General features: G+C 39.0%; 1 protein-coding gene across 4 annotated transcripts in view; it reads right to left on the bottom strand.

The window, feature by feature from the left end:
* The window catches only part of OPHN1 (oligophrenin 1), a 629,407-nt gene that overhangs the window by 270,563 nt on the left and 338,699 nt on the right, over positions 1-20,145 (bottom strand). For all 4 annotated transcript variants that reach the window (XM_005899246.2, XM_070365372.1, XM_070365370.1 and 1 more), the window contains exon 11: positions 3,494-3,585. In XM_005899246.2, the coding sequence (XP_005899308.1) occupies positions 3,494-3,585 (92 nt within the window). The remainder of the gene's footprint in view (positions 1-3,493; positions 3,586-20,145) is intronic.

Below are 20,145 nucleotides of genomic sequence, written 5' to 3'. Positions count from 1 at the left end.
CTCCTTCCATGTTAAGATGAGACCTCTCTGAGTCATGAAACAGTAACAGAGTAATGACAAGAGAGTTCAGTGGAAAAGTCACTGTGCTTCAATTTCTTTAGCCATAAAAGATTTGGATCTGATGAACTGGTAGGTCCTTTTTAGTCTGATACCATGGGATTCCTATCCTACCTGTCCTTCTGTCTCTTACTACATTAAAGTACTCCTTAATAAGTAAAGCCCCCAAATGATCTTTAAGCCAGAATCAATTGAAAACTAGGACTTCGCTTTCAGTACTGGACTCTTTTCAAGTTTACCTTTCTCTAAGAAATATCCAACCTTTTAGACATATCTTATGGGGCTAGAAAGTCTACAAATCTCTGTAAAAATAATTACCCAGATGGATCCTGAAGCTAGAAAGAAGGAAAGCAAGAAAATGGGCAAAAAACATAAAGCAGATGCTGCAGACTAGATACGAAGTTAAACCTATTACAGACACATTTTTCCTATTTAGGAAATCAGAAAGCTGGTATGTATCCTTCCTTGATCATACAGAGAAGCTGAAAGAATAAATAAGTGACTATTCAGGAAGCATTTGGAGATTCTCTGGTGCTACTAAAAGTCAAATTCAAAGAACAATGTTGTTAAGAACAAAATGACAAAGTAGAAAGAGTACTGACTTCTAGGCCAGGCTTTTCCATCATGATTTTAGACAAATCCTGTGCCCACCCTGAGGTCTCAGTCACTCCTCTAAAACAAAAAGGCATATATAACATATTTGCAGTAGAGTTCAGTGGTTAAGAATGTGGGCTTGGCAATTAGTATACCTGGATTTGGATCCTAGCTCTAACATTTACTAGTTGTATAATCTAAGTGCTTAACTTCTCTCTGTCTCCTGGTCTTTGTGAGATTGGGATAGAAACACTGCCCACTTCATGTGACTGTGATGAAGACTAAAGGAAATTATGCATTTAAAACGAGGTGGATGAAAATGGATCCTATTATACAGAGTGAAGTAAGTCAGAAAGAGAAACACCAATGCAGTATATTAATGCATATATATGGAATTTAGAAAGATGGTAATGACAACCCTATATGGAAGATAGCAAAAGAGACACAAATGTAAAGAACAGACTTTTGGACTCTGTGAGAGAAGGCGAGGGTGGGATGATTTGAGAGAATAACATTGAAACATGTATATTACCATATGTAAAATAGATGACCAGTACAGGTTTGATGCATGAAGCAGGGCACTCAAAGCCAGTGCTCTGGGACAACCCAGAGGGATGGGTTGGGGAGGGAGGTTGGAGGGAGCTTCAGGATGGGGGGAACACATGTACACCCTGGCTGATTCATGTCAATGTATGGCAAAAACCACCACAATATTGTAAAGCAATTAGACTCCAATTAAAATAAATAATTAAAAAAGCAAAGAAAAACAATAAAATAAAGGTTGAGAATGGTGCCTAGCACATAGAGGTACTCAAGTGAATGTTAGCAGTTGTTGCTGTCATTGTCATCATCAATGTTATTATTATTACTATAATGTCCTTCAAGTTCTGATGAGCTATGAGACTGTGGCTTCAAATATTGGTAGGAACAATAAAAAAAAGTTATCCTCTATCCCAGAAATAGAAAAGGGGATTCAAAGAGCCATCTGTTCAATTCAGCAGGGAACATGAGTACAGGTGCCTGATGTCTACTGCGAGGCCTGCCTCTGCCCCTTATATCAGATTGACCAGCCAGGAAAGCAGATGCGGACATCATATTACTCAGAAAACTCCACACACACAGAGGCACCTCAGCATCTGTGCATTATTATATTTGACCCTCTATCTCACAACATATTTATTCTGCTTATAATAGACAATGGAATAAAATTGAAAAGAACATGGGGTTTAGAGACCTACAGACCAGAGTTTGAGCTCAATCTTGCCACTATGTGACTTTGATTAGGCAAGGCAATTAAACATATACAAGTCCCCGTCTCCTCACCTGTAAAATAAGGGCGGAGTTCAGTGGAGGAATATTTTTTAAATGCCCAATATGTGGTAAGTAAAATCATAGCTATATCAAAACTTTAATCCTGAGTTCTAGCTTCAGAATTCCCCAGTATTCTTGGGTAGGGGAAAATTTTAAAAATGAATACCAGATTCAGTATCTACTATGAGCCATACATAGCACTAGATGCAATATATCTATAGATAGATAGATAGATCCTTATAAATATATATTGATCCTTGCCCTCAACCTCAGGGCCAAACTGTTTGCAAATGCTTTGAGTCTATGAGAATAATACTTGTAGGTGGCTTGCAAATTTAAGCTGAAAACTGAATCAGAATGGAATTAGACACAGAAAAACTTTAACTTTATTTAAGTGCATTAATTCAGCAGACCCAAAGACACTAAAGGTTCATAAAAAGAAAGCCACAGCCAACAGTTGCTTTCCCCTTCCTACTGAGCTCAAAGTTGTGGGGTGGAAATGAGTGACAGCCTCATGATTTTCACTAACACTGTTTACTATTACAGCCATCTTTGACTGGGACCATCCATTCTTAACAAACAGAGCATATAGATTCACATACATAAATTTAAAATGGGAAAGGGAACTAATAGCTACTTATACCAAGACCAAAAAAAATGCCTTATTTTCTTAATCTGATCTATATGATTCTAGTCACTGATAGTTTTGCTCATATGATATTGTAATTCAACCAAGTTCCTTTCTAGCAATCTGATCTTTTGTTAAATTCTATTATAATACTTAATGCCAAATACATAGGAATAATAGATGGAAATAAAATATAGAAACACATATACTCACTAAATCGTGGATCAACTTCCCAACTACATAAAATGTCTCTTTCCAAAGTTACTCCAAATGCTCTCATTTTAAAATTCAAAAGTAAAAGTTAAAGTTCCCTACCAATAAATTGTCCAGGTTGAAAAGACAAAAAGAGAGAATTGGATAGGAACAAATGCAACCAAGTCCAAAGATTGCAAGCTTTGCTGAAATCAGAAAGTTGATAATTAAACTATTTACACTTTACATAAATATCTGCAAGGTAGGAAAAGTCCACATCATTTGTACCAAATGGGGGAAAAAAAGCATCCCCAGTAGAACTACCACCCTCCATCCAATCTACGTTCCCTTAAATATGTGTTTCAATTAATTTGTTCTTGTATATTGGGATAAAAAAGAATGAGTTTTGTTATCCTGTTCTTTTGCAGCATCACCAAATACTGACCTTTTGCATATATCATAGCAAATTAAATCCTAGGAGTAACTTCTGCCTACAGCAAGTAAGGCAAAGCTGACTGAACCTTGAATAGAGAGAACCAGCTCTGGTCCAGCTCTAACAGGGATCTCTGGGAGGGGCAGCCAAAAGAGCCAATAAAATGGTGTCATGAATAGTTTTGCTCATTTTTATCAAAAAGAGATGACAGATGAAAATAAAATACCTACCCAGGCTCAGAAACTGGCACATGGGATGCTGCCAGTTCACATCCTTACCTTTCATTTGTTTCTATATCGAAACAGAATCTCTTATCGATAGACTCCGTCTTCCTTCTCACACAGTACTTCAGAGTTAAGTCCAAGGGCCCCTGAAATAACAGAAGGATGAATAGCCAGTTTGTAAAAAATACACAGAAGCTTCTTTTGCTTACTGCAGTGTCCTTAATGTCACTTGGAAGGCATCTGTTACGGCAGCAGGAACAATGTTTAGCCTCATTGAGGACCTTGTCCCCTCAAAGCGTAGTTGTAGCAAGGTGGCAGATGGTTTTTCTCTGTTCCAAAAATCAATGACTGAGTTCAGAAGAAACTGCTCAGAATAAACCAGTATTCTTTTCCAAGTATGGTATATTAAATAGGAAACTCATAAGGGGGATGTAGGAGAAACGGGGTGCACAAATGGTATTAAGTATACAAAATAAAATTTCATGAGACTTCTAGGTAGGGAGATTACACTGGGTAAGTGGTTTCTGAAATGTCCCTTCCATTACAGTGGCAGATAGAAGATAGGAGGAAAAACATTTTTGGTTTCCCATTTCCAGAACCTTTAAGATGATGGGAATTACAAAAGCAGTCTCTCCAAAGATAGGGCAGGAGTAGGGAAAATAAGGATATTTTTGTCATAGTCAAGGTGGAATTTGGTATTTCATGTGTGCAGGACAACGTATCCCACATTAGTCTTGTGGGCACTTAACAAAACCATAGAAATTCATTGGGTTCACAGGTTGAGTGTGTGTTAAGTTGCTTCAGTCATGTTCAGCTCTTTGCCACCCCATGGACTATAGCCTGCCATGCTCCTCTGTCCATGGGATTCTCCAGGCAAGAATACTGGAGTGGGTTGCCATGTCCTCCAGGGGACCTTCCTGACCCAGGGATCGAACCTGTGTTCCCTGTGGCTTCTACACTGCTGGAAGATTATTTACCACTGAGTCACAAGGGAAGCCCATGTTCACAGATTAAAATTCCTCAAATCCCACCTAGTTCAGTTTACAACAGAGGCAATGTGGTATAGAAAAGAGAAGTAACATTTATTGATTACTAATACATGCCACATATTATGCTAGGTATCTTTAAACCACTTTTCTTCATAACAGCCCTAAGAGGGAAGTGAAGCTCAGAGGGGCAAAATGGCTCACCCAAAGTCACCCAAGTCAGAATAGTAGAAATATCAATAAACTAAGAAGTTTAAAAGCTGGGGTCTTGTCTCAGTTATGACTTTTACTAGGTATGTGGCCCAAGGTAAATAATTTTTCCTCTCTGAATATAAACTTCATAATCTATTAAATGGGAATAATACTACCAACCTTGCTGTCTCAAATTCAGAAACACTGAATTTGTGTTTCTGCCCAAAGTGCCAAGTTTGTACCTAAGCACTATACTGTCCTAACTGGCCCATACAGTTGATCATCAAATAAATTCCCTCTCATTGTCACACTCAAGCCCTTTGCAGGTCTATCGTTTTTCTTGCTCCTGCACTAGAGAAACACAATTCTATATTCATCTTTCAATCTGCCTTCTAAAACTCCAACACTTAGGATATCAAGCATTGTCAGCCTTGCAAGATAAGAGTAATTAACTACATCATGTGCTCACATTCCCTTTTTAAACTCTCAACTCCATTAGATTTGGTGAGATGACATCACAGCTCAAGGGACAACATCCTTCCCACCACTCCAGGTTCACCTTCAGCCACCCTCATCTAATTTATGATGTCCCATCAGTGTGAAAGAACTCCTATTTCACACATGTATCATGCTCTTTCATGACTCCAACTTTGCATATATTGTTTCCTCCACCCAAAATGACTTTATCTATATTCTCTGACAAACTCACTTGTGCTACAACCTGCAGTTCAGCTTTCATTTCCTCAAAAATCTTTCCCCAATATATATACTGTCTACTTTGTGTTTTCTGCATTGTATTAAAGCCTCTCTTTTTCACGTCTGATTCCCCTACTTGACTAAGAACTCAAGGATGTGGGCAGCATCTTATTTATCTTTATATCTCTAGCACCTAGTAAAAAGTTAGTGTTCAATAAATATTTATAAACTAGACTATCATCCTTGACATTTTTTCTGATGAGAAAAATGATAGTGAGCAACCATAACTGATTTACTCAAGATCACAATTTATTAGGCCTTGGAACTAGGATTTAAGACTAGTTCTTGAAACAAGAGTGCCCAAGATGGTGGAGTAGGAGAAACCTGAGCTTACCTCCTCCCATAGGCCCACCAAAATTACTGAGACAGACAGACCTCAGACCCTTTGTTGCCGTGTTGCAATGCTTGCACATGGCCACACCACTGTTCCAGCAACAAAATGCAAGCAAATTGTATGGGACCAAAAATAACTGCATGCATGCCCAGTTGGGACAAATTGTGGACAAAAGATACAAAGAGACAAAAAAAAACTGCCACTTTTGAAGAGCCTGGAGCAAAAGCAGGGGGATGGGAGCAAAAGCAGAGTATTGTGCATGCCCCCTACACACACCACCACCTATGGTGTGGACAAAAAGCCTAAGCTACCCCTCTGTTCCAACCCGTGGACACACTTCTACCCTCACCCCTATAAGGACCAACCTTGCCCTGCTTTGGGAGGCAATCAAGTAAGGGAACTTGTTGTCTGTTCTTGCTGCCCCTGATGCATCAGGGGCCACAATAAAGCCTTGCCTGAACTTCTTGTCTGGTCTGTAGTCAATTTCTATTGACTGGGGAAGGCCAAGAACCCTGTTCAGTAACATTACAACTATTTACAGAGCAACAGTCAATGGTGAGAATGACCTGAAGACTAGCAGGAAAGATCTTCTACAATTACAGATATAAGGAAAGAATCACAACTAGATAGGTGGGAGGGGCGCATGCATGGTAGAGTCAAGGCCCACACCTGTAAACAGGTGATCCACAAATAAGAGGATAATCACAATCGTAGAATTTATCCTCAAGGAGCAAGGGGTTTGATCTTCATATTAGATTCCTAGTCAAGGGGTCCTGAACCGAGAAGACAAGGCCTCAGAATATATGACTTTGAAAGCCAGCAGGGCTTGCTTTAAGGAGAGCCAGAGGTGTACAGGAAATAGGTATTCTATTCTTAAAGGTTGCACACAAAATCTCACATGCTCTGAGAAGCAAGGAGGAAGGTTCCTGGGTCATATTCACCTGCTGATAGTAGAGAGCCATACAGAGAGACATGAGCCAAGTGGAACTCACCCTGGGGACATAGAAGCTGGAGGCTACCATTTTGAGGTGCTAATTCTACCATGAGGAAAAAAATGCTAGAAAGCACCATTTTGGAATCCTCCCTGTAGCTTATTAATGTTGGACATGGCCCTATCCACCAGCCAGTTAGCACAAGCCCTAGGAGCCATACAGGGATACAGCTGCATCCACCAGCAGGCTAGAGGCAGCAATAGGTCCCCCAGGACTACCCAGACACTCCAGGATCCAGGCCCACCCACCAATAAGCTGGCATGAGCCCCAAGGAACTCGTTTACTCTGCAGCAGACAGGTAACAGCCCTAGAACATATTGGGCCCCAACACTGCAAAGCAATGTGCTGAAATCAGCTTTGAGATACATCATGTCCCACAACCAGCTTACCCAAGATCCAGACCCACCAAGCAACAGGCTGATACCAAGCCCCAGGTCCCAGCTTGATCCAGCAGCAGCTTGACAACCGTTCTGGGACACTTTAGGCCTCACAAGAAGCCAACCAGTGCCCAGCCAAGCCCACCAGTGGGCCAGGACCAGGACACAGCCTAAACTACCAAGGGGCATTAACCAGTAACAGGGCTCCTTGGACCCCACCACCAACTGCAATAGAACTCAGACTGGCCCATCAGCAGGCAGAAGCTTCAGCAGTAGGTAAACAATCAGGTGGTGGGGATCAGCCCATGCTCACCAGTGTGCCCACAACAGTAGGCCCCACCAAAAGAGGGGCATATTTTTATATATAAAACATTCTATTCAAAAGCTTGCTGTAGAATATACATTCTTTTCAAATATACATGAGCCATTTTCAAAGACAGATCACAAGCTAAGGCACAAAACAAGTGTCAGTAAATTGAAGGAGATAGAAATCACACTAAGTATCTTTTATAATCACAACATTATGACTAAAAATCAACTATAAGAAAAAAAACTGCAAAAAACATAAACATATAGAGGATAAACAGTTGAACAACCAAAAGGATCACTGAAGAAATCAAAGAGGAAATAAAAAATACCTAGAGACAAAATGAAAATGAAAACACAACAATCCAAGTTTTATGGAATGCAGCAAAAGCAATTCAAAAATGGAATGTTACAGCAATATAAGTCTAACTCATAAAATGAGGAAAATCTCAAACAACCTAACTTTACACATAAAGTAACAAGAGAAAGAATAAACAAAAGCCAGTCACTACAAGAAAAGAAATCATAAGCTAGAGCAGAAATAAATGAAATATACACAACAATTAACAAAAAACAGAAAAGATTAATGAAACTAAGAGCTAGTTGAAAACATAAACAAAATTGATAAATATTTTCTCAGAGTCATCAAGGAAAAAGTAGAGCCCAAATCAATAAAATCAGAAATAAAAAAGGAGAAATTACAACAAACAACACAGAAGTCTATCAGGTCATAAGAGATTATTATGACCACTCACATACCAAAAAAAAATGGACAACCTAGGAGAAATGCCTATGAATAAATGTACAATCTTCCAAAATGGAATCAAAAAGAAATAGATATGCAAACAGGCCAATTACCAGTAATGAAACTGAATCCGTAATTAAAAAAAAAAAAAACAACAACAAAAAATCCAAACATACAAAAGTTCATAACCAGATGGCTTCACAGGTGAATTTCATCAATCATTTAAAGACTAACATCTATTCTTTTCAAACCATTTTCAAAAATTCAGTGGTAATACATTTCCAAACTCATTCTAAAAGGCCAAAACCAGACAAAGATACTACAAAAACAGAAAATTACACACTAATATCACTGATGCACATAAATGAAAATATCCTCGACAAAACTTTGGCAAATCCAATTTAACATTAAAAAGTTTGTACACCATGATCAACTGGGATTTATCCCAGGAATGCAAATATGGGTGAATATCTGCAAATCAATCAATGTGATACAGCACAGTAATAAACTGAAGACTAAAAATCATGCGATCACCTCAATAGATGCAAAAAGAACTTTTGTCAAAATGTGACATCCATTATGATAAAATAAATTCTTAATAAAGTTGATATGCAGGGAACATACCTCAACATATTTATTTTTAACATACCTATACATATTTACTATTAAAACCCAAATATGATGAGGCCAAAACTAACATCAAACAGTCAATGGTGAAAAGCTAAAAGCATCTCCTTTAAGAGCAGGAAAAAGACAAGGATACCAACTCTTGCTACTATTAGTGAACATATTGGAATTCTAGTCGACAGCAATCAGAGAAGAAAAATAAATAAATAAAACAAATCCCAAGTGAAAAAGAATAAATAAAGTGCGAGTATTTGTGGATGACATGATATCACAAATACAAAATCCTAAAGAAATCACCAAAAACCTATTAGAACTCATCGATGAATTTAGTAAAGTTGCATGATACAAAATTAAAATACTGGAAAGGGTGTGAAGAAAAGGGAAACTTCTTGCACTGTTGGTGGGAATGTAAATTGATACAGCCACTATGGTAAACAGAATGGAGTTTCCTTAAAAAGGGTGGAATAAACCTACCATATAATCTAACAATTCCACTACTGGACTTACACCCAGAGAAATTTATGAAGGAAAAAGACACAGGTACCCAGTGTTCATTGCAACACTATTTATAATACCTAGGACATGGAAAATCCCATGGACGGAGGAGCCTGGTAGGCTGCAATCCATGGGGTCGCTGAGGGTTGGACACAACTGAGCAACTTCACTTGCACTTTTCACTTTCATGCATTGGAGAAGGAAATGGCAACCCACTCCAGTGTTCTTGCCTGGAGAATCCCAGGGATGGGGGAGCCTGGTGGGCTGCCGTCTAGGGGGTCACATAGAGTCAGACACGACTGAAGTGACTTAGCAGCAGCAGCAGCAGGACATGGAAGGAACTTAGATGCACATCGACAAGAGAGTGGATAAAGAAGCAGTGGTATGTATACACAATGGAATATTACTCAGGCATTGAAAGGAACACATTTGACTCAGTTCTAATGAGGTGGATGAATCTAGAGCCTATTAGAGTGAAGTAAGTCAGAAAGAGAAAAAAAAAAAACTACTGTATATTAATGAATATTTGTGGAATCTAGAAAGATAGTACTGATGAAACTATTTGCAGAGTACCAGTGGAGACACAGACAAAGGAACAGACTTGAGGACACAGGAGAGGAAGGAGAGAATCGGACAAATGGAGAGAGAAGCATGGAAACAGATACACTACCATATGTTAAATAGACCAGTTCAGTTCAGTCGCTCAGTCCTATCTGACTCTGCAACCCCATGGACTCCAGCACACTAGGCTTCCCTGTCCATCACCAACTCTTGGAGTTTATTCAAACTCATCTCCATAGAGTCACTAATGCCATCCAACCATACCATTCTCTGTTGTCCTCTTCTCCTCCTGCCTTCAATCTTTCCCAGCATCAGGGTCTTTTCCAATGAGACAGTTCCTCGCATTAGGTGCCCAAAGGATTGTAGATTCAGCTTCAGCATCATTTCTTCCAATGACTATTCAAGACTGATTTCTATTAGGATGGACTGGTTGGATCTCCTTGCTGACCAAGGGACTCTCAAGAGTCCTCTCCAATACCACAATTCCAAAGCATCTATTCTTCAGCACTGAGTTTTCTTTATACTCCAACTCTCACATACATACATGACTACTGGAAAAACCATAGATTTGGCTAGATGTACCATTGTTGGCAAAGTAACATCTCTGTATTTTAATAAGATGTCTAAGTTAGTCATAGCTTTTCTTTCAAGGAGCAAGCTGTATTCTAATTTCATGGCTGCAGTCACCATCTGCAGTGATTTTGGAGCCTGAAAGAATAAAGTCTGTCACTGTTTCCACTGTTTTCCCATCTATTTTCTATGAAGTGATGGGACTGGATTCCGTGATCTTAGTTTTCTGAATGTTGAGCTTTAAGTCAACATTTTCACTCTCCTATTTCACTTTCATCAAGAGACTCTTTACTTCTTCACTTTCTGCCATAAGGGTGGTGTCATCTGCATATCTGAGGTTATTGATATTTCTCCTGGCAATCTTGATTCCAGCTTGTGCTTCATCCAGCACAGCACTTTGCATGATGTACTCTGCATAAAAGTTAAATAAGCAAGGTGACAATATACAGCCTTGACGTACTCCTTTCCTGATTTGGAACCAGTCTCTGGTGCCATGTCCAGTTCTAACTGTTGCTTCCTGACCTGCATACAGATTTCTCAGGAGGAAGGTCATGTGGTGTGGTATTTCCATCTGTTTAACAATTTTCCATACTTTATTGTGATCCACAGAGTCAAAGGCTTTGGCATAGTCAATAAAGCAGAAGTAGATGTTTTTTTGGAACTCTCGTGCTTTTTCAATTATCCAACAGATGTTGGGAATTTGATTTCTGGTTCCTCTGAGTTTTTAAAATCCACCTTGAATATCTGGAAGTTCATGGTTCATGTATTGTTGAAGCCTGGCTTGGAAAATTTTCACTATTTCTTTGCTAGCATGTGAGAAGAGTGAGATTGTGTGGTAGTTTGAGCATTCTTTGGCATTGCCTTTCTTTGGGATTGGAATGAAAACTGACCTTTTCCAGTCCTGTGGCCACTGCTGAGTTTTCCAAATTTGCTGGCATATTAAATGCAGCACTTTCACACCATCATCTTTTAAGATTTGTAATAGCTCAACTGGAATTCCATCACCTCCACTAGCTTTGTTCACAGTGATGCTTCCTAAGGCCCACTTCACTTCACATTCCAGGATGTCTGGCTCTAGGTGACTGATCACACCACTGTGGTTATCTGGGTCATGATGATATTTTTTGTATAGTTCTTCTGTGTATTCTTGCCACCTCTTCTTAATATCTCTGCTTCTGTTAGCTCCATACAATTTCTGTCCTATATTGTGCACATCTTTGCATGAAATACTTCCTAGGTATCTCTAATTTTCTTGAAGAGATTTCTAGTCTTTCCCATTCTGTTGCTTTTCTCTATTTCTTTTCATGATCACTGAGGAAGTCTTTCTTTGGGACTCTGCATTCAAATGGGTATATCTTTCCTTTTCTCCTTTGCCTTTCACTTCTCTTCTTTTCTCAGCTATGTGTAAGGCCTCCTCAGATAACAATTTTGATTTTTTGCATTTCTTTTTCTTGGGGATGGTCTTGATAACTGCCGCCTGTACAATGTCACAAACCTCTGTCCATATTTCTTCAGGCACTTTGTCTATCAGATCTAATCCCTAGAATCTATTTGTCACTTCCACTGTATAATCATAAGGGATTTGATTTAGGTCATTCCTGAATGGTCTAGTGGTTTTCTCTACTTTCTTCAATTTAAGTCTGAATTTAGCAATAAGGAATCCATGGTCTGAGCCACAGTCAGCTCCCAGTCTTGTTTTTGCTGACTGTATAGAGCTTCTCCATTTTTGGCTACTAAGAATATAACCAATCTGTCTTTGGTATTGACCATATGGTGATGTCCAGGTGTAGAGTCTTCTCTTGTGTTGTTGGAAGAGGGTGATTTTTTATGACCAGTGTGTTCTTTTTGCAAAACTCTGTTAGCCTTTTCCCTGCTTCATTTTGTATTCCAAGACCAAATATTTCTGTTATTCCAGGTATCTCTTGACTTCCTACTTTTGCACTGCAGTCCCCTATAATGAAAAGGACATCTTTTTTGGGTGTTAGTTCTATAAGGTCTTATAAAATAGATTGCCAGTGGGAATTTGCTGTATGATTCAGTGACCTGAAATGGGTGCTCTGTGATAAGCTAGAGGGTTGGGATGGGGTGGGAGCTGGGAGGGAGGTTCAAAAGGCAAGGGATGTAGGTATACCTATGGGTGATTCATGTTGATGTATGGCAGAAACCAACATAAAATTGTAAAGCAATTATCCTTCAATTAAAAATAAATAATTTAAAATGAAATCTGTGGCAATTATGCACACTGGAAACAAACTGTCAGAAAGAGAAACTAATAAAACAATTTACAATCACATAAAAAAGAATAAAAAACCTAGAGATAATCTAAGGAGGTAAAATACCTGTACTCAAGAGAAGTATAAGGAACTAAGGAAAGGAACTGAAGATGATACAAACAAATGGAAAGATACTCCATACTCGTGGATTAGAAGAATTAATATTATTAAAATGACCATACGATCCAAGGTAATTTACAGATTGTATGTAATTAATATCAAAATAGCAATGCCATTTTTCACATAACTACAACAAGTAATTCTAAAATTTGTATGTACATGCAAAGACCTTGAATAACTAAAACAATTTTGAGAAGGAAGAACAAAGCTGAAGTTAACATACTCCCTGATTTCAAACTATACTATAAAGATAAATGGCAACCCACTGCAGTATTCCTGTCTGGAAAATCCCACAGTAGAGAAGCCTGGTGGGCTACAGTACATGGGGATGCAAAGGGCTGAACACAAATGACCAACTACAAATGCATGCAGAATAATCAAAACGATATTTTTCTGGCATAAAAACAGACACAAAAATCAGTGCAACAGAACACAGAGAACAGAAAGTATCCACACTTATACAGTCCAATTATTCTGTGACAAAGAATGCAAGAATATACAATGGGAGATAAATATTCTCTTTAGTAAATGGTGTTGGGAACCTGGACAGCTACATGTGAAATAATTAAACTGGACTATTTTTCACACTGTAAACAAAATTAAATGCAAAATGAATGAAAGACTCAGGTGGAGAATTTGAAAGCATAAAAATCCTAGAAGAAAACATAGGCAGGTCTCTCTGACATTGGGCTTTAGCAATATTTTTTGTTTTGTTAATTTATTTATTTTAATTGCAGGCTAATTATTTACAATATTGTAGTGGTTTTTGCCATACATTTACATGAATCAGCCATGAGTGTACATGTGTTCCCCATCCTGACACTCCCTCCCACCTGCCTTCCCAACCCATCCCTTAGGGTCATCCCAGTTTGTTTGTTTGTTTGTTTTTTAATCTTCTCAGGAAAAATTAACAACAGCAAAAATAAACAAATGGGACTTCCTCAACCTAAAAAGCTTTTGCAAGGCAAAGGAAACTATCAACAAAATGAAAAAGCCACCTTCTGAATGGGAGGAAATATGTGTAAATGATATACCTGATAAAGGGTAAATAGGCAAAATATACAGGAAACTCATAAAATTCAAAATCAAAGAAAATATTAAAGAGTGCACAAGGGAACTAATTTTTTTGAAAACAAACAAACAAACAAACAAATGGCCAACAGGAACATTAAAAGATGTTCAGTATCACTAATCATCGGGTGAATGAGCTTTCACCAGAGTGAGTTTCACCTCACATCTGTCTGAATGACTATCATCAAAAGGAATGCAAATAATTCAATTAAAAGGGCAGAGGGAAAAAACAAGTAAAAGAAGGGCTTGCTCTAATCTGCTAAGAAGCTATGTTGTTGTTGTTCAGTCACTCACGTATCCAATTCTTTGCAACCCCATGGACTGCAGCACACTAGGCTTCCCTGTCCTTCATTATCTCCTGGATTTAACTCAAACTCACGTCCACTGAGTCGATGATGCCATCGAAATATCTCACCCACTGTCACCCCATTCTCCTTCTACCCTCAATATTTCCCAGCATCAGGGTCTTTTCAATTGAGTTGACTCTTCCCATCAGGTGGCCAAAGTACTGGAGCTTCAGCTTCAGCATCAGTCCTTCAAATGAGTATTCAGAGTTGATTCTTTAAGGGTTGACTGTTTTGATCTCTGAATTGCAAGAGACTCTCAGGAGTCTTCACCGGCAACACAGTTTGAAATCATAAAATTCAGTTTTCAGCCTTCTTTATGGTTCAACTCTCACATCTATACATGACCATTGGAAAAACCATAGCTTTGACTATAGGGACCTTTATCAGCAAATAAATGTCTCAGCTTTTTAATATGCTGTCTCAGTTCAATTGAGTTCAGTAGCTCAGTCGTGTCTGACTCTTTTCAACCCCATGGACTGCAGCATGCAGGCTTCCCTGTCCACCACCAATTCCCGGAGCTTACTCAAATTCATGTCCATTGGACTCGGTGGTGCTATCCAACTATCTCATCCCCTGTCTATCTCTTCTCTTTCCTCCTTCAATATTTCCCAAAATTAGGGTTTTTTACAATGAGTCAGTTCTTCACATCAGAAGGCCAAAATATTGGAGTTTCAGCTTCAGCATTAGTCCTTTCAATGAATAAACAGGACTGATTTCCTTTAGGATGGACTTGTTGGATCTCCTTGCAATCCAAGAGACTCTCAAGAGTCTTCTCCAGCACCACAATTCAAAAGCATCGATTCTTCAGCACTCAGCTTTCTTTATAGTCCAACTCTTACATCTATACATGACTACTGCTGCTAAGTCACTTCAGTTGTGTCCGACTCTGTGTGACCCCATAGAAGGCAGCCCACTAGGCTCTCCCGTCCCTGGGATTCTCCAGGCAAGAACACTGGAGTGGGTTGCCATTTCCTTCTCCAATGCATGAAAGTGAAAAGTGAAAGTGAAGTCGCTCAGTCATATCCGACTCTTAGCGACCCCATGGACTGCAGGCCACCAGGCTCCTCCATCCATGGGATTTTCCAGGCAAGAGTACTGGAGTGGGGTGCCATCGCCTTTTCCATACATGACTACTGGGAAAACCATAACTTTGACTAGATGGACTTTTGTTGGCAAAGTAATGTCTCTGTTTTTTAGTATGCTGTCTAGGTTGATCATAGCTTTTCTATCAAGAAGCAAGGGTCTTTTAATTTCATGGCTGCAGTCATCATCTGCAGTGATTTTGGAGCCCCATGGGGTCACACAGGGTCAGACATGACTGAAGCGACTTAGCAGCAGCAGCAGCAAAAATAAAGTTTGCCACTGTTTCCGGTGTTTCCCCATCTATTTGCCATGAAGTGATGGGACCAGATGCCGTGATCTTAGTTTTCGTAACGTTGAGTTTCAAGCAAACTTTTCCACTCTCCTCTTTGATTTTCATCAAGACACTCTTTAGTTCTCTGCTTTCAGCCATAAGGGTGGTATCATCTGAATATCTGAAGTTCTTCATATTTCTCCTGGCAAACTTGATTCCACCTTGTGCTTCATCCAGCCCAGCAATTCGCATGGTGTAGTCTGCACATAAATTAAATAAGCCAGGTGATATTATACGGCCTTGACATACTCCTTTCCCGATTTGGAACCAGTCTGTTCTTCCATGTCCCATTCTAACTGTTACTTCTTGACCTACATACAGATTTCTAAGAAGGCAGGTCAGTTGGTCTGGTATTCCCATCTCTTGAAGAATTCTCCACTGTTTGTTGTGATCCACACAGTCTAAGAGTTAGGCAGAGTCAATAAAGCAGAAGTAGATGGTTTTCTGAAACTCTCTTGCTTTTTTGATGGTCCAATGGATATTGGCAATTTAATCTCTGGTTCCTCTACATTTTCTAATTCAGGTTGAACATAAGGAAGTTCACGGATCATGTATTGTTGAAGCCTGGCTTGGAAAATTTTAAGCATTACTTTGCTAGCATGTGAGATGAGTGCAGTCATGTAGTAGACTGAACATTCTTTGGAATTGCCTTTCTTTGGGATTGGAATGAAAACTGACCTTTTCCAGTCCTGTGGCCATTGCTGAGTTTTCCACATTTGCTGGCATATTGAGTGCAGCACTTTCACAGCACCATCTTTTAGTATTTGAAATAAATATAGAACACTAAGAGATGAACTCCCTAGGTCAGTACATGTCCAATATGCTACTGCAGATCTGTAGAGAAATAACTTCAGAAAGAATGAAGAGACAGAGCCAAAGCAAAAACAACACCCAGATGTGGATGTTACTGATGATGGAAGTAAAGTCCGAGGCTGTAAAGAGCAATACTGAATAGGAATCTGGAATGCTAGATCCATGAATTAAAGCAAATTGGAAGAGGTCAAACAGGAGATGGCAAGAGTGAACACTGACATTTTAGGAATCAGTGAACTAAAATGGACTGGAATGGGTAAATTTAACTCAGATGATCATTATATCTACTACTATGGGCAAGAATCCCTTAGAAGAAATGGAGTAGCCATCATAGTCAACAAAGGAGTCCAAAATGCAGTACTTGGATGCAATCTCAAAAATGACAGAATGATCTCTGTTCATTTCCAAGGCAAACCATTCAATATCACAGTAATCCAAGTCTATACCCCGACGAGTAATGCTGAAGAAGCTGAACAGTTCCATGAAGACCTACAAGACCTTCTAGAACTTACAACCAAAAAAGATGTTCTTTTCATTATAGAGGACTGGAATGCAAAAGTAGAAAGTCAAAAGATACTTGGAGAACAGGCAAATTTGGCCTTGGAGTACAAAATGAAGCAGGGAAAAGGCTAATAGAGTTTTGCCAAGAGAACACACTGGTCATAGCAAATACCCTCTTCCAACAACAGGAGAGAAGACTCTACACATGGACCTCACCAGATGGTCAATTCCAAAATCAGATCGATTATGTTCTTTATAGCCAGAGATGGAGAAGCTCTATACAATCAGCAAAAACAAGACCGGGAGCTAACTGTGGCTCAGATCATGGATTCCTTATTGCCAAATTCAGACTTAAATTGAAGAAAGTTTGGAAAACTACTAGACCATTCAGGAATGACCTAAATCAAATCCCTTACAATTATACAGTGGAAGTGACAAATGGATTCAAGGGATTAGATCTGATAGACAGAGTACCTGAAGAACTAAGGACAGAGGTTTGTGCCATTGTACAGGAGGCAGTGATCAAGACCATCCCCAAGAAAAAGAAATGCAAAAAGGCAAAATGGTTGTCTGAGGAGGCCTTACAAATAGCTGAGAAAAGTAGTGAAAGGCAAAAGAGAAAAGGAAAGATATACCCATTTGAATGCAGAGTTCCAAAGAATAGCATGAAGGATAAGAAAGCCTTCCTCAGTGATCAATGCAAAGAAATAGAGGAAAACAATAGAATGGGAAAGACTAGAGATCTCTCTAGAAGAAAATTAGAACATTTCATGCAAAGATGTGCACAATAAAGGACAGAAATTGTATGGACCTAACAGAAGCAGAAGATATTAAGAAGAGGTGGCAAGAATACACAGAAGAACTATACAAAAAGCTATCTGGGACTTCATGACCCAGATAACCACAGTGGTGTGATCACTCACATACAGCCATACATCCTGGAATGCAAAGTCAAGTGGGCCTTAGGAAGCATCACTATGAACAAAGCTAGTAGAGGTGATGAAATTCCAGTTGAACTATTTCAAATCCTAAAACATGATGCTGTGAAAGTGCTGCCCTCAATATGTCAGCAAATATGTTGTCTAGCTTTTCTTCCAAGGAGCAAGTGTGTGTTAATTTCTTGGCTGCAGTCACCATCCACGGTGATTTTTGAGCCCAAGGTAATAAAGTCTGTCACTGTTTCTATTGTTTGCCCATCTATTTGCCATGAAATGACAGGACCAGATTCCATGATCTTTGCTCTTTGAATGTTAAATTTTAACCTAGCTTTTTCACTCTACTCTTTCTCCTTCATCAAGAGGCTCTTTAGTTCCTCTTCACTTTCTGCCATTAGGGTGGTGCCATCTTCCTATCTGAGGTCATTGATATTTCTCCAGTATATGTTGATTCCAGCTTGTGCTTCATCCAGCCCAGCATTTCACATGATGTACTTCTGCACAGAAGTTAAATAAACATGGTGGCAATATAACCTTGACATATTCCTTTCCCAATTTTAAACCAGTCTGTTGTTCCGTGTCCAGTTCTAACTGTTGCTGCTTTACCTGCATACAGTTTTCTCAGGAGGCAGGTAAGGTGGTCTGGTATTCCCATCTCTGTAAGAATTTTCCAGTTTGCTGTGATTCACACAAAGGCTTTAGTGTATTCAATGAAGCAGAAGTAGTTGTTTTTCTGGAATCTCTTTGCTTTTTTTATGCTTTTCTGGAATCCCTTTGCTTTTCCTATGATCCAATGGTTGCTGGCAATTTAATCTTTCATTCCTCTTTCATTCCTCTGCCCTTTCTACACCCAGCTTGTACAACTGGAAGTTCTCAATTCATGTACTGTTGGAGCCTGGCTTGAAGGATTTTGAGCATTACCTTGCTAGCATGTGAAATGAGTACAGCTGTGAGGTAATTTAAACATTCTTTGGTATTGCCCTTTTTTGGGACTGGAATGAAAACTGACCTTTCCAGTCCTGTGGCCACTGTTGAGTTTTCCAAATTTGCTGGCATATTGAGTGCAGCACTCTAACAGCATCATCTTTTATGACTTGAAATAGCTCAGGTGGATTTCCCTCACCTCCACTAGCTTTGTTGGTAGTAATGCTTCTGAAGGTGTACTTGACTTCACACTCCAGGTAGGCTGGCTCTAGGTGAATGACCACACAATTGCGGTTGTCTGGGTCATTAAGACCTTTTTTTGTATAGTTCTGTGCAGTATTGCCACCTCTTGTTAATATCTTTTGCTTCTGTTAGGTCCATACCATTTCTCTCCTTTATTATGCCCATCTTTCATGAAATGTTCCCTTGGCATCTCTAATTATGGACAGAGTTTCATAGCATTGCATAGGAGGGAGTCAACAAAATCATCCTCGAGAAAAAGAAATGCAGAAAGGCAAAATGCTTGTCTTCAGAGACCTTATAAATAGCTGAGAATAGAAGAGAAGTGGAAGGCAAAGGAGAAAAGGAAAAATATACCCATCTCAATGGAGAGTTCCAAGGAATAGCACAAAGAGATAAGAAAGCCTTCTTAAGTGAACAGTGCAAAGAAATAGAGGAAACAATAGAATGGGAAAGACTAAAGATCTCTTCAAGAAAATTAGATATACCAAGGGAATATTTCATGCAAAAATGGGCACAATAAAGTACAGAAAATGTATGCACCTAACAGAAGCAGAAGATATTAAGAAACTATGAAAGTAGTATTAATATCTGCTGCCTGTGGCTTGATCTTTGTTGTAGGACCTAAGAAAGCAATTTTGAAGTCCAAGGTTTGGAAAGTAATGTGTGTAGAAAAAGAGAAGGAAGAGATTACAGGTTGCTTAAAAGCATTTGTTAGTCAGATATTAATACTTAAGCTAACTTCTCACAGAAATGGAACAAATTCTGTGTGACAACACACTTTAATGGAACCACATTTAAAAGTTCTTCAGCAATTGGCAGACCAGAAACTAAAGAGTACTGAAGTCATGAATGAGCAACTTGACCTACATATAAACATGGGTGAAGACTGTGAAAACCCCATTTGGTATGCTCTGTGAGAGGTGCATCCCATGTCTAACCCATATTCAAAGCAGAATCCCAAAATTTCTTGTTAATGACAAAAAAAAAAAGCAGCTTTTCCTCAAAGAGTTTTATAGTTTCTCACCTTACATTTAGGTCTTAAAATCCATTTTGAGTTTATTTTTGTGTTTGGTGTTAGAAATTTTTCTAGTTTCATTCTTTTGCATATAATTGGCCAGTTTTCT

The sequence above is a fragment of the Bos mutus genome, chromosome X (genome assembly GCF_027580195.1).
Source record: "Bos mutus isolate GX-2022 chromosome X, NWIPB_WYAK_1.1, whole genome shotgun sequence".
Classification (NCBI taxonomy): Eukaryota; Metazoa; Chordata; class Mammalia; order Artiodactyla; family Bovidae; genus Bos; species Bos mutus.
Note: the sequence above shows the minus strand (reverse complement) of the source record. Positions and strands in the feature narration are given on the sequence as shown.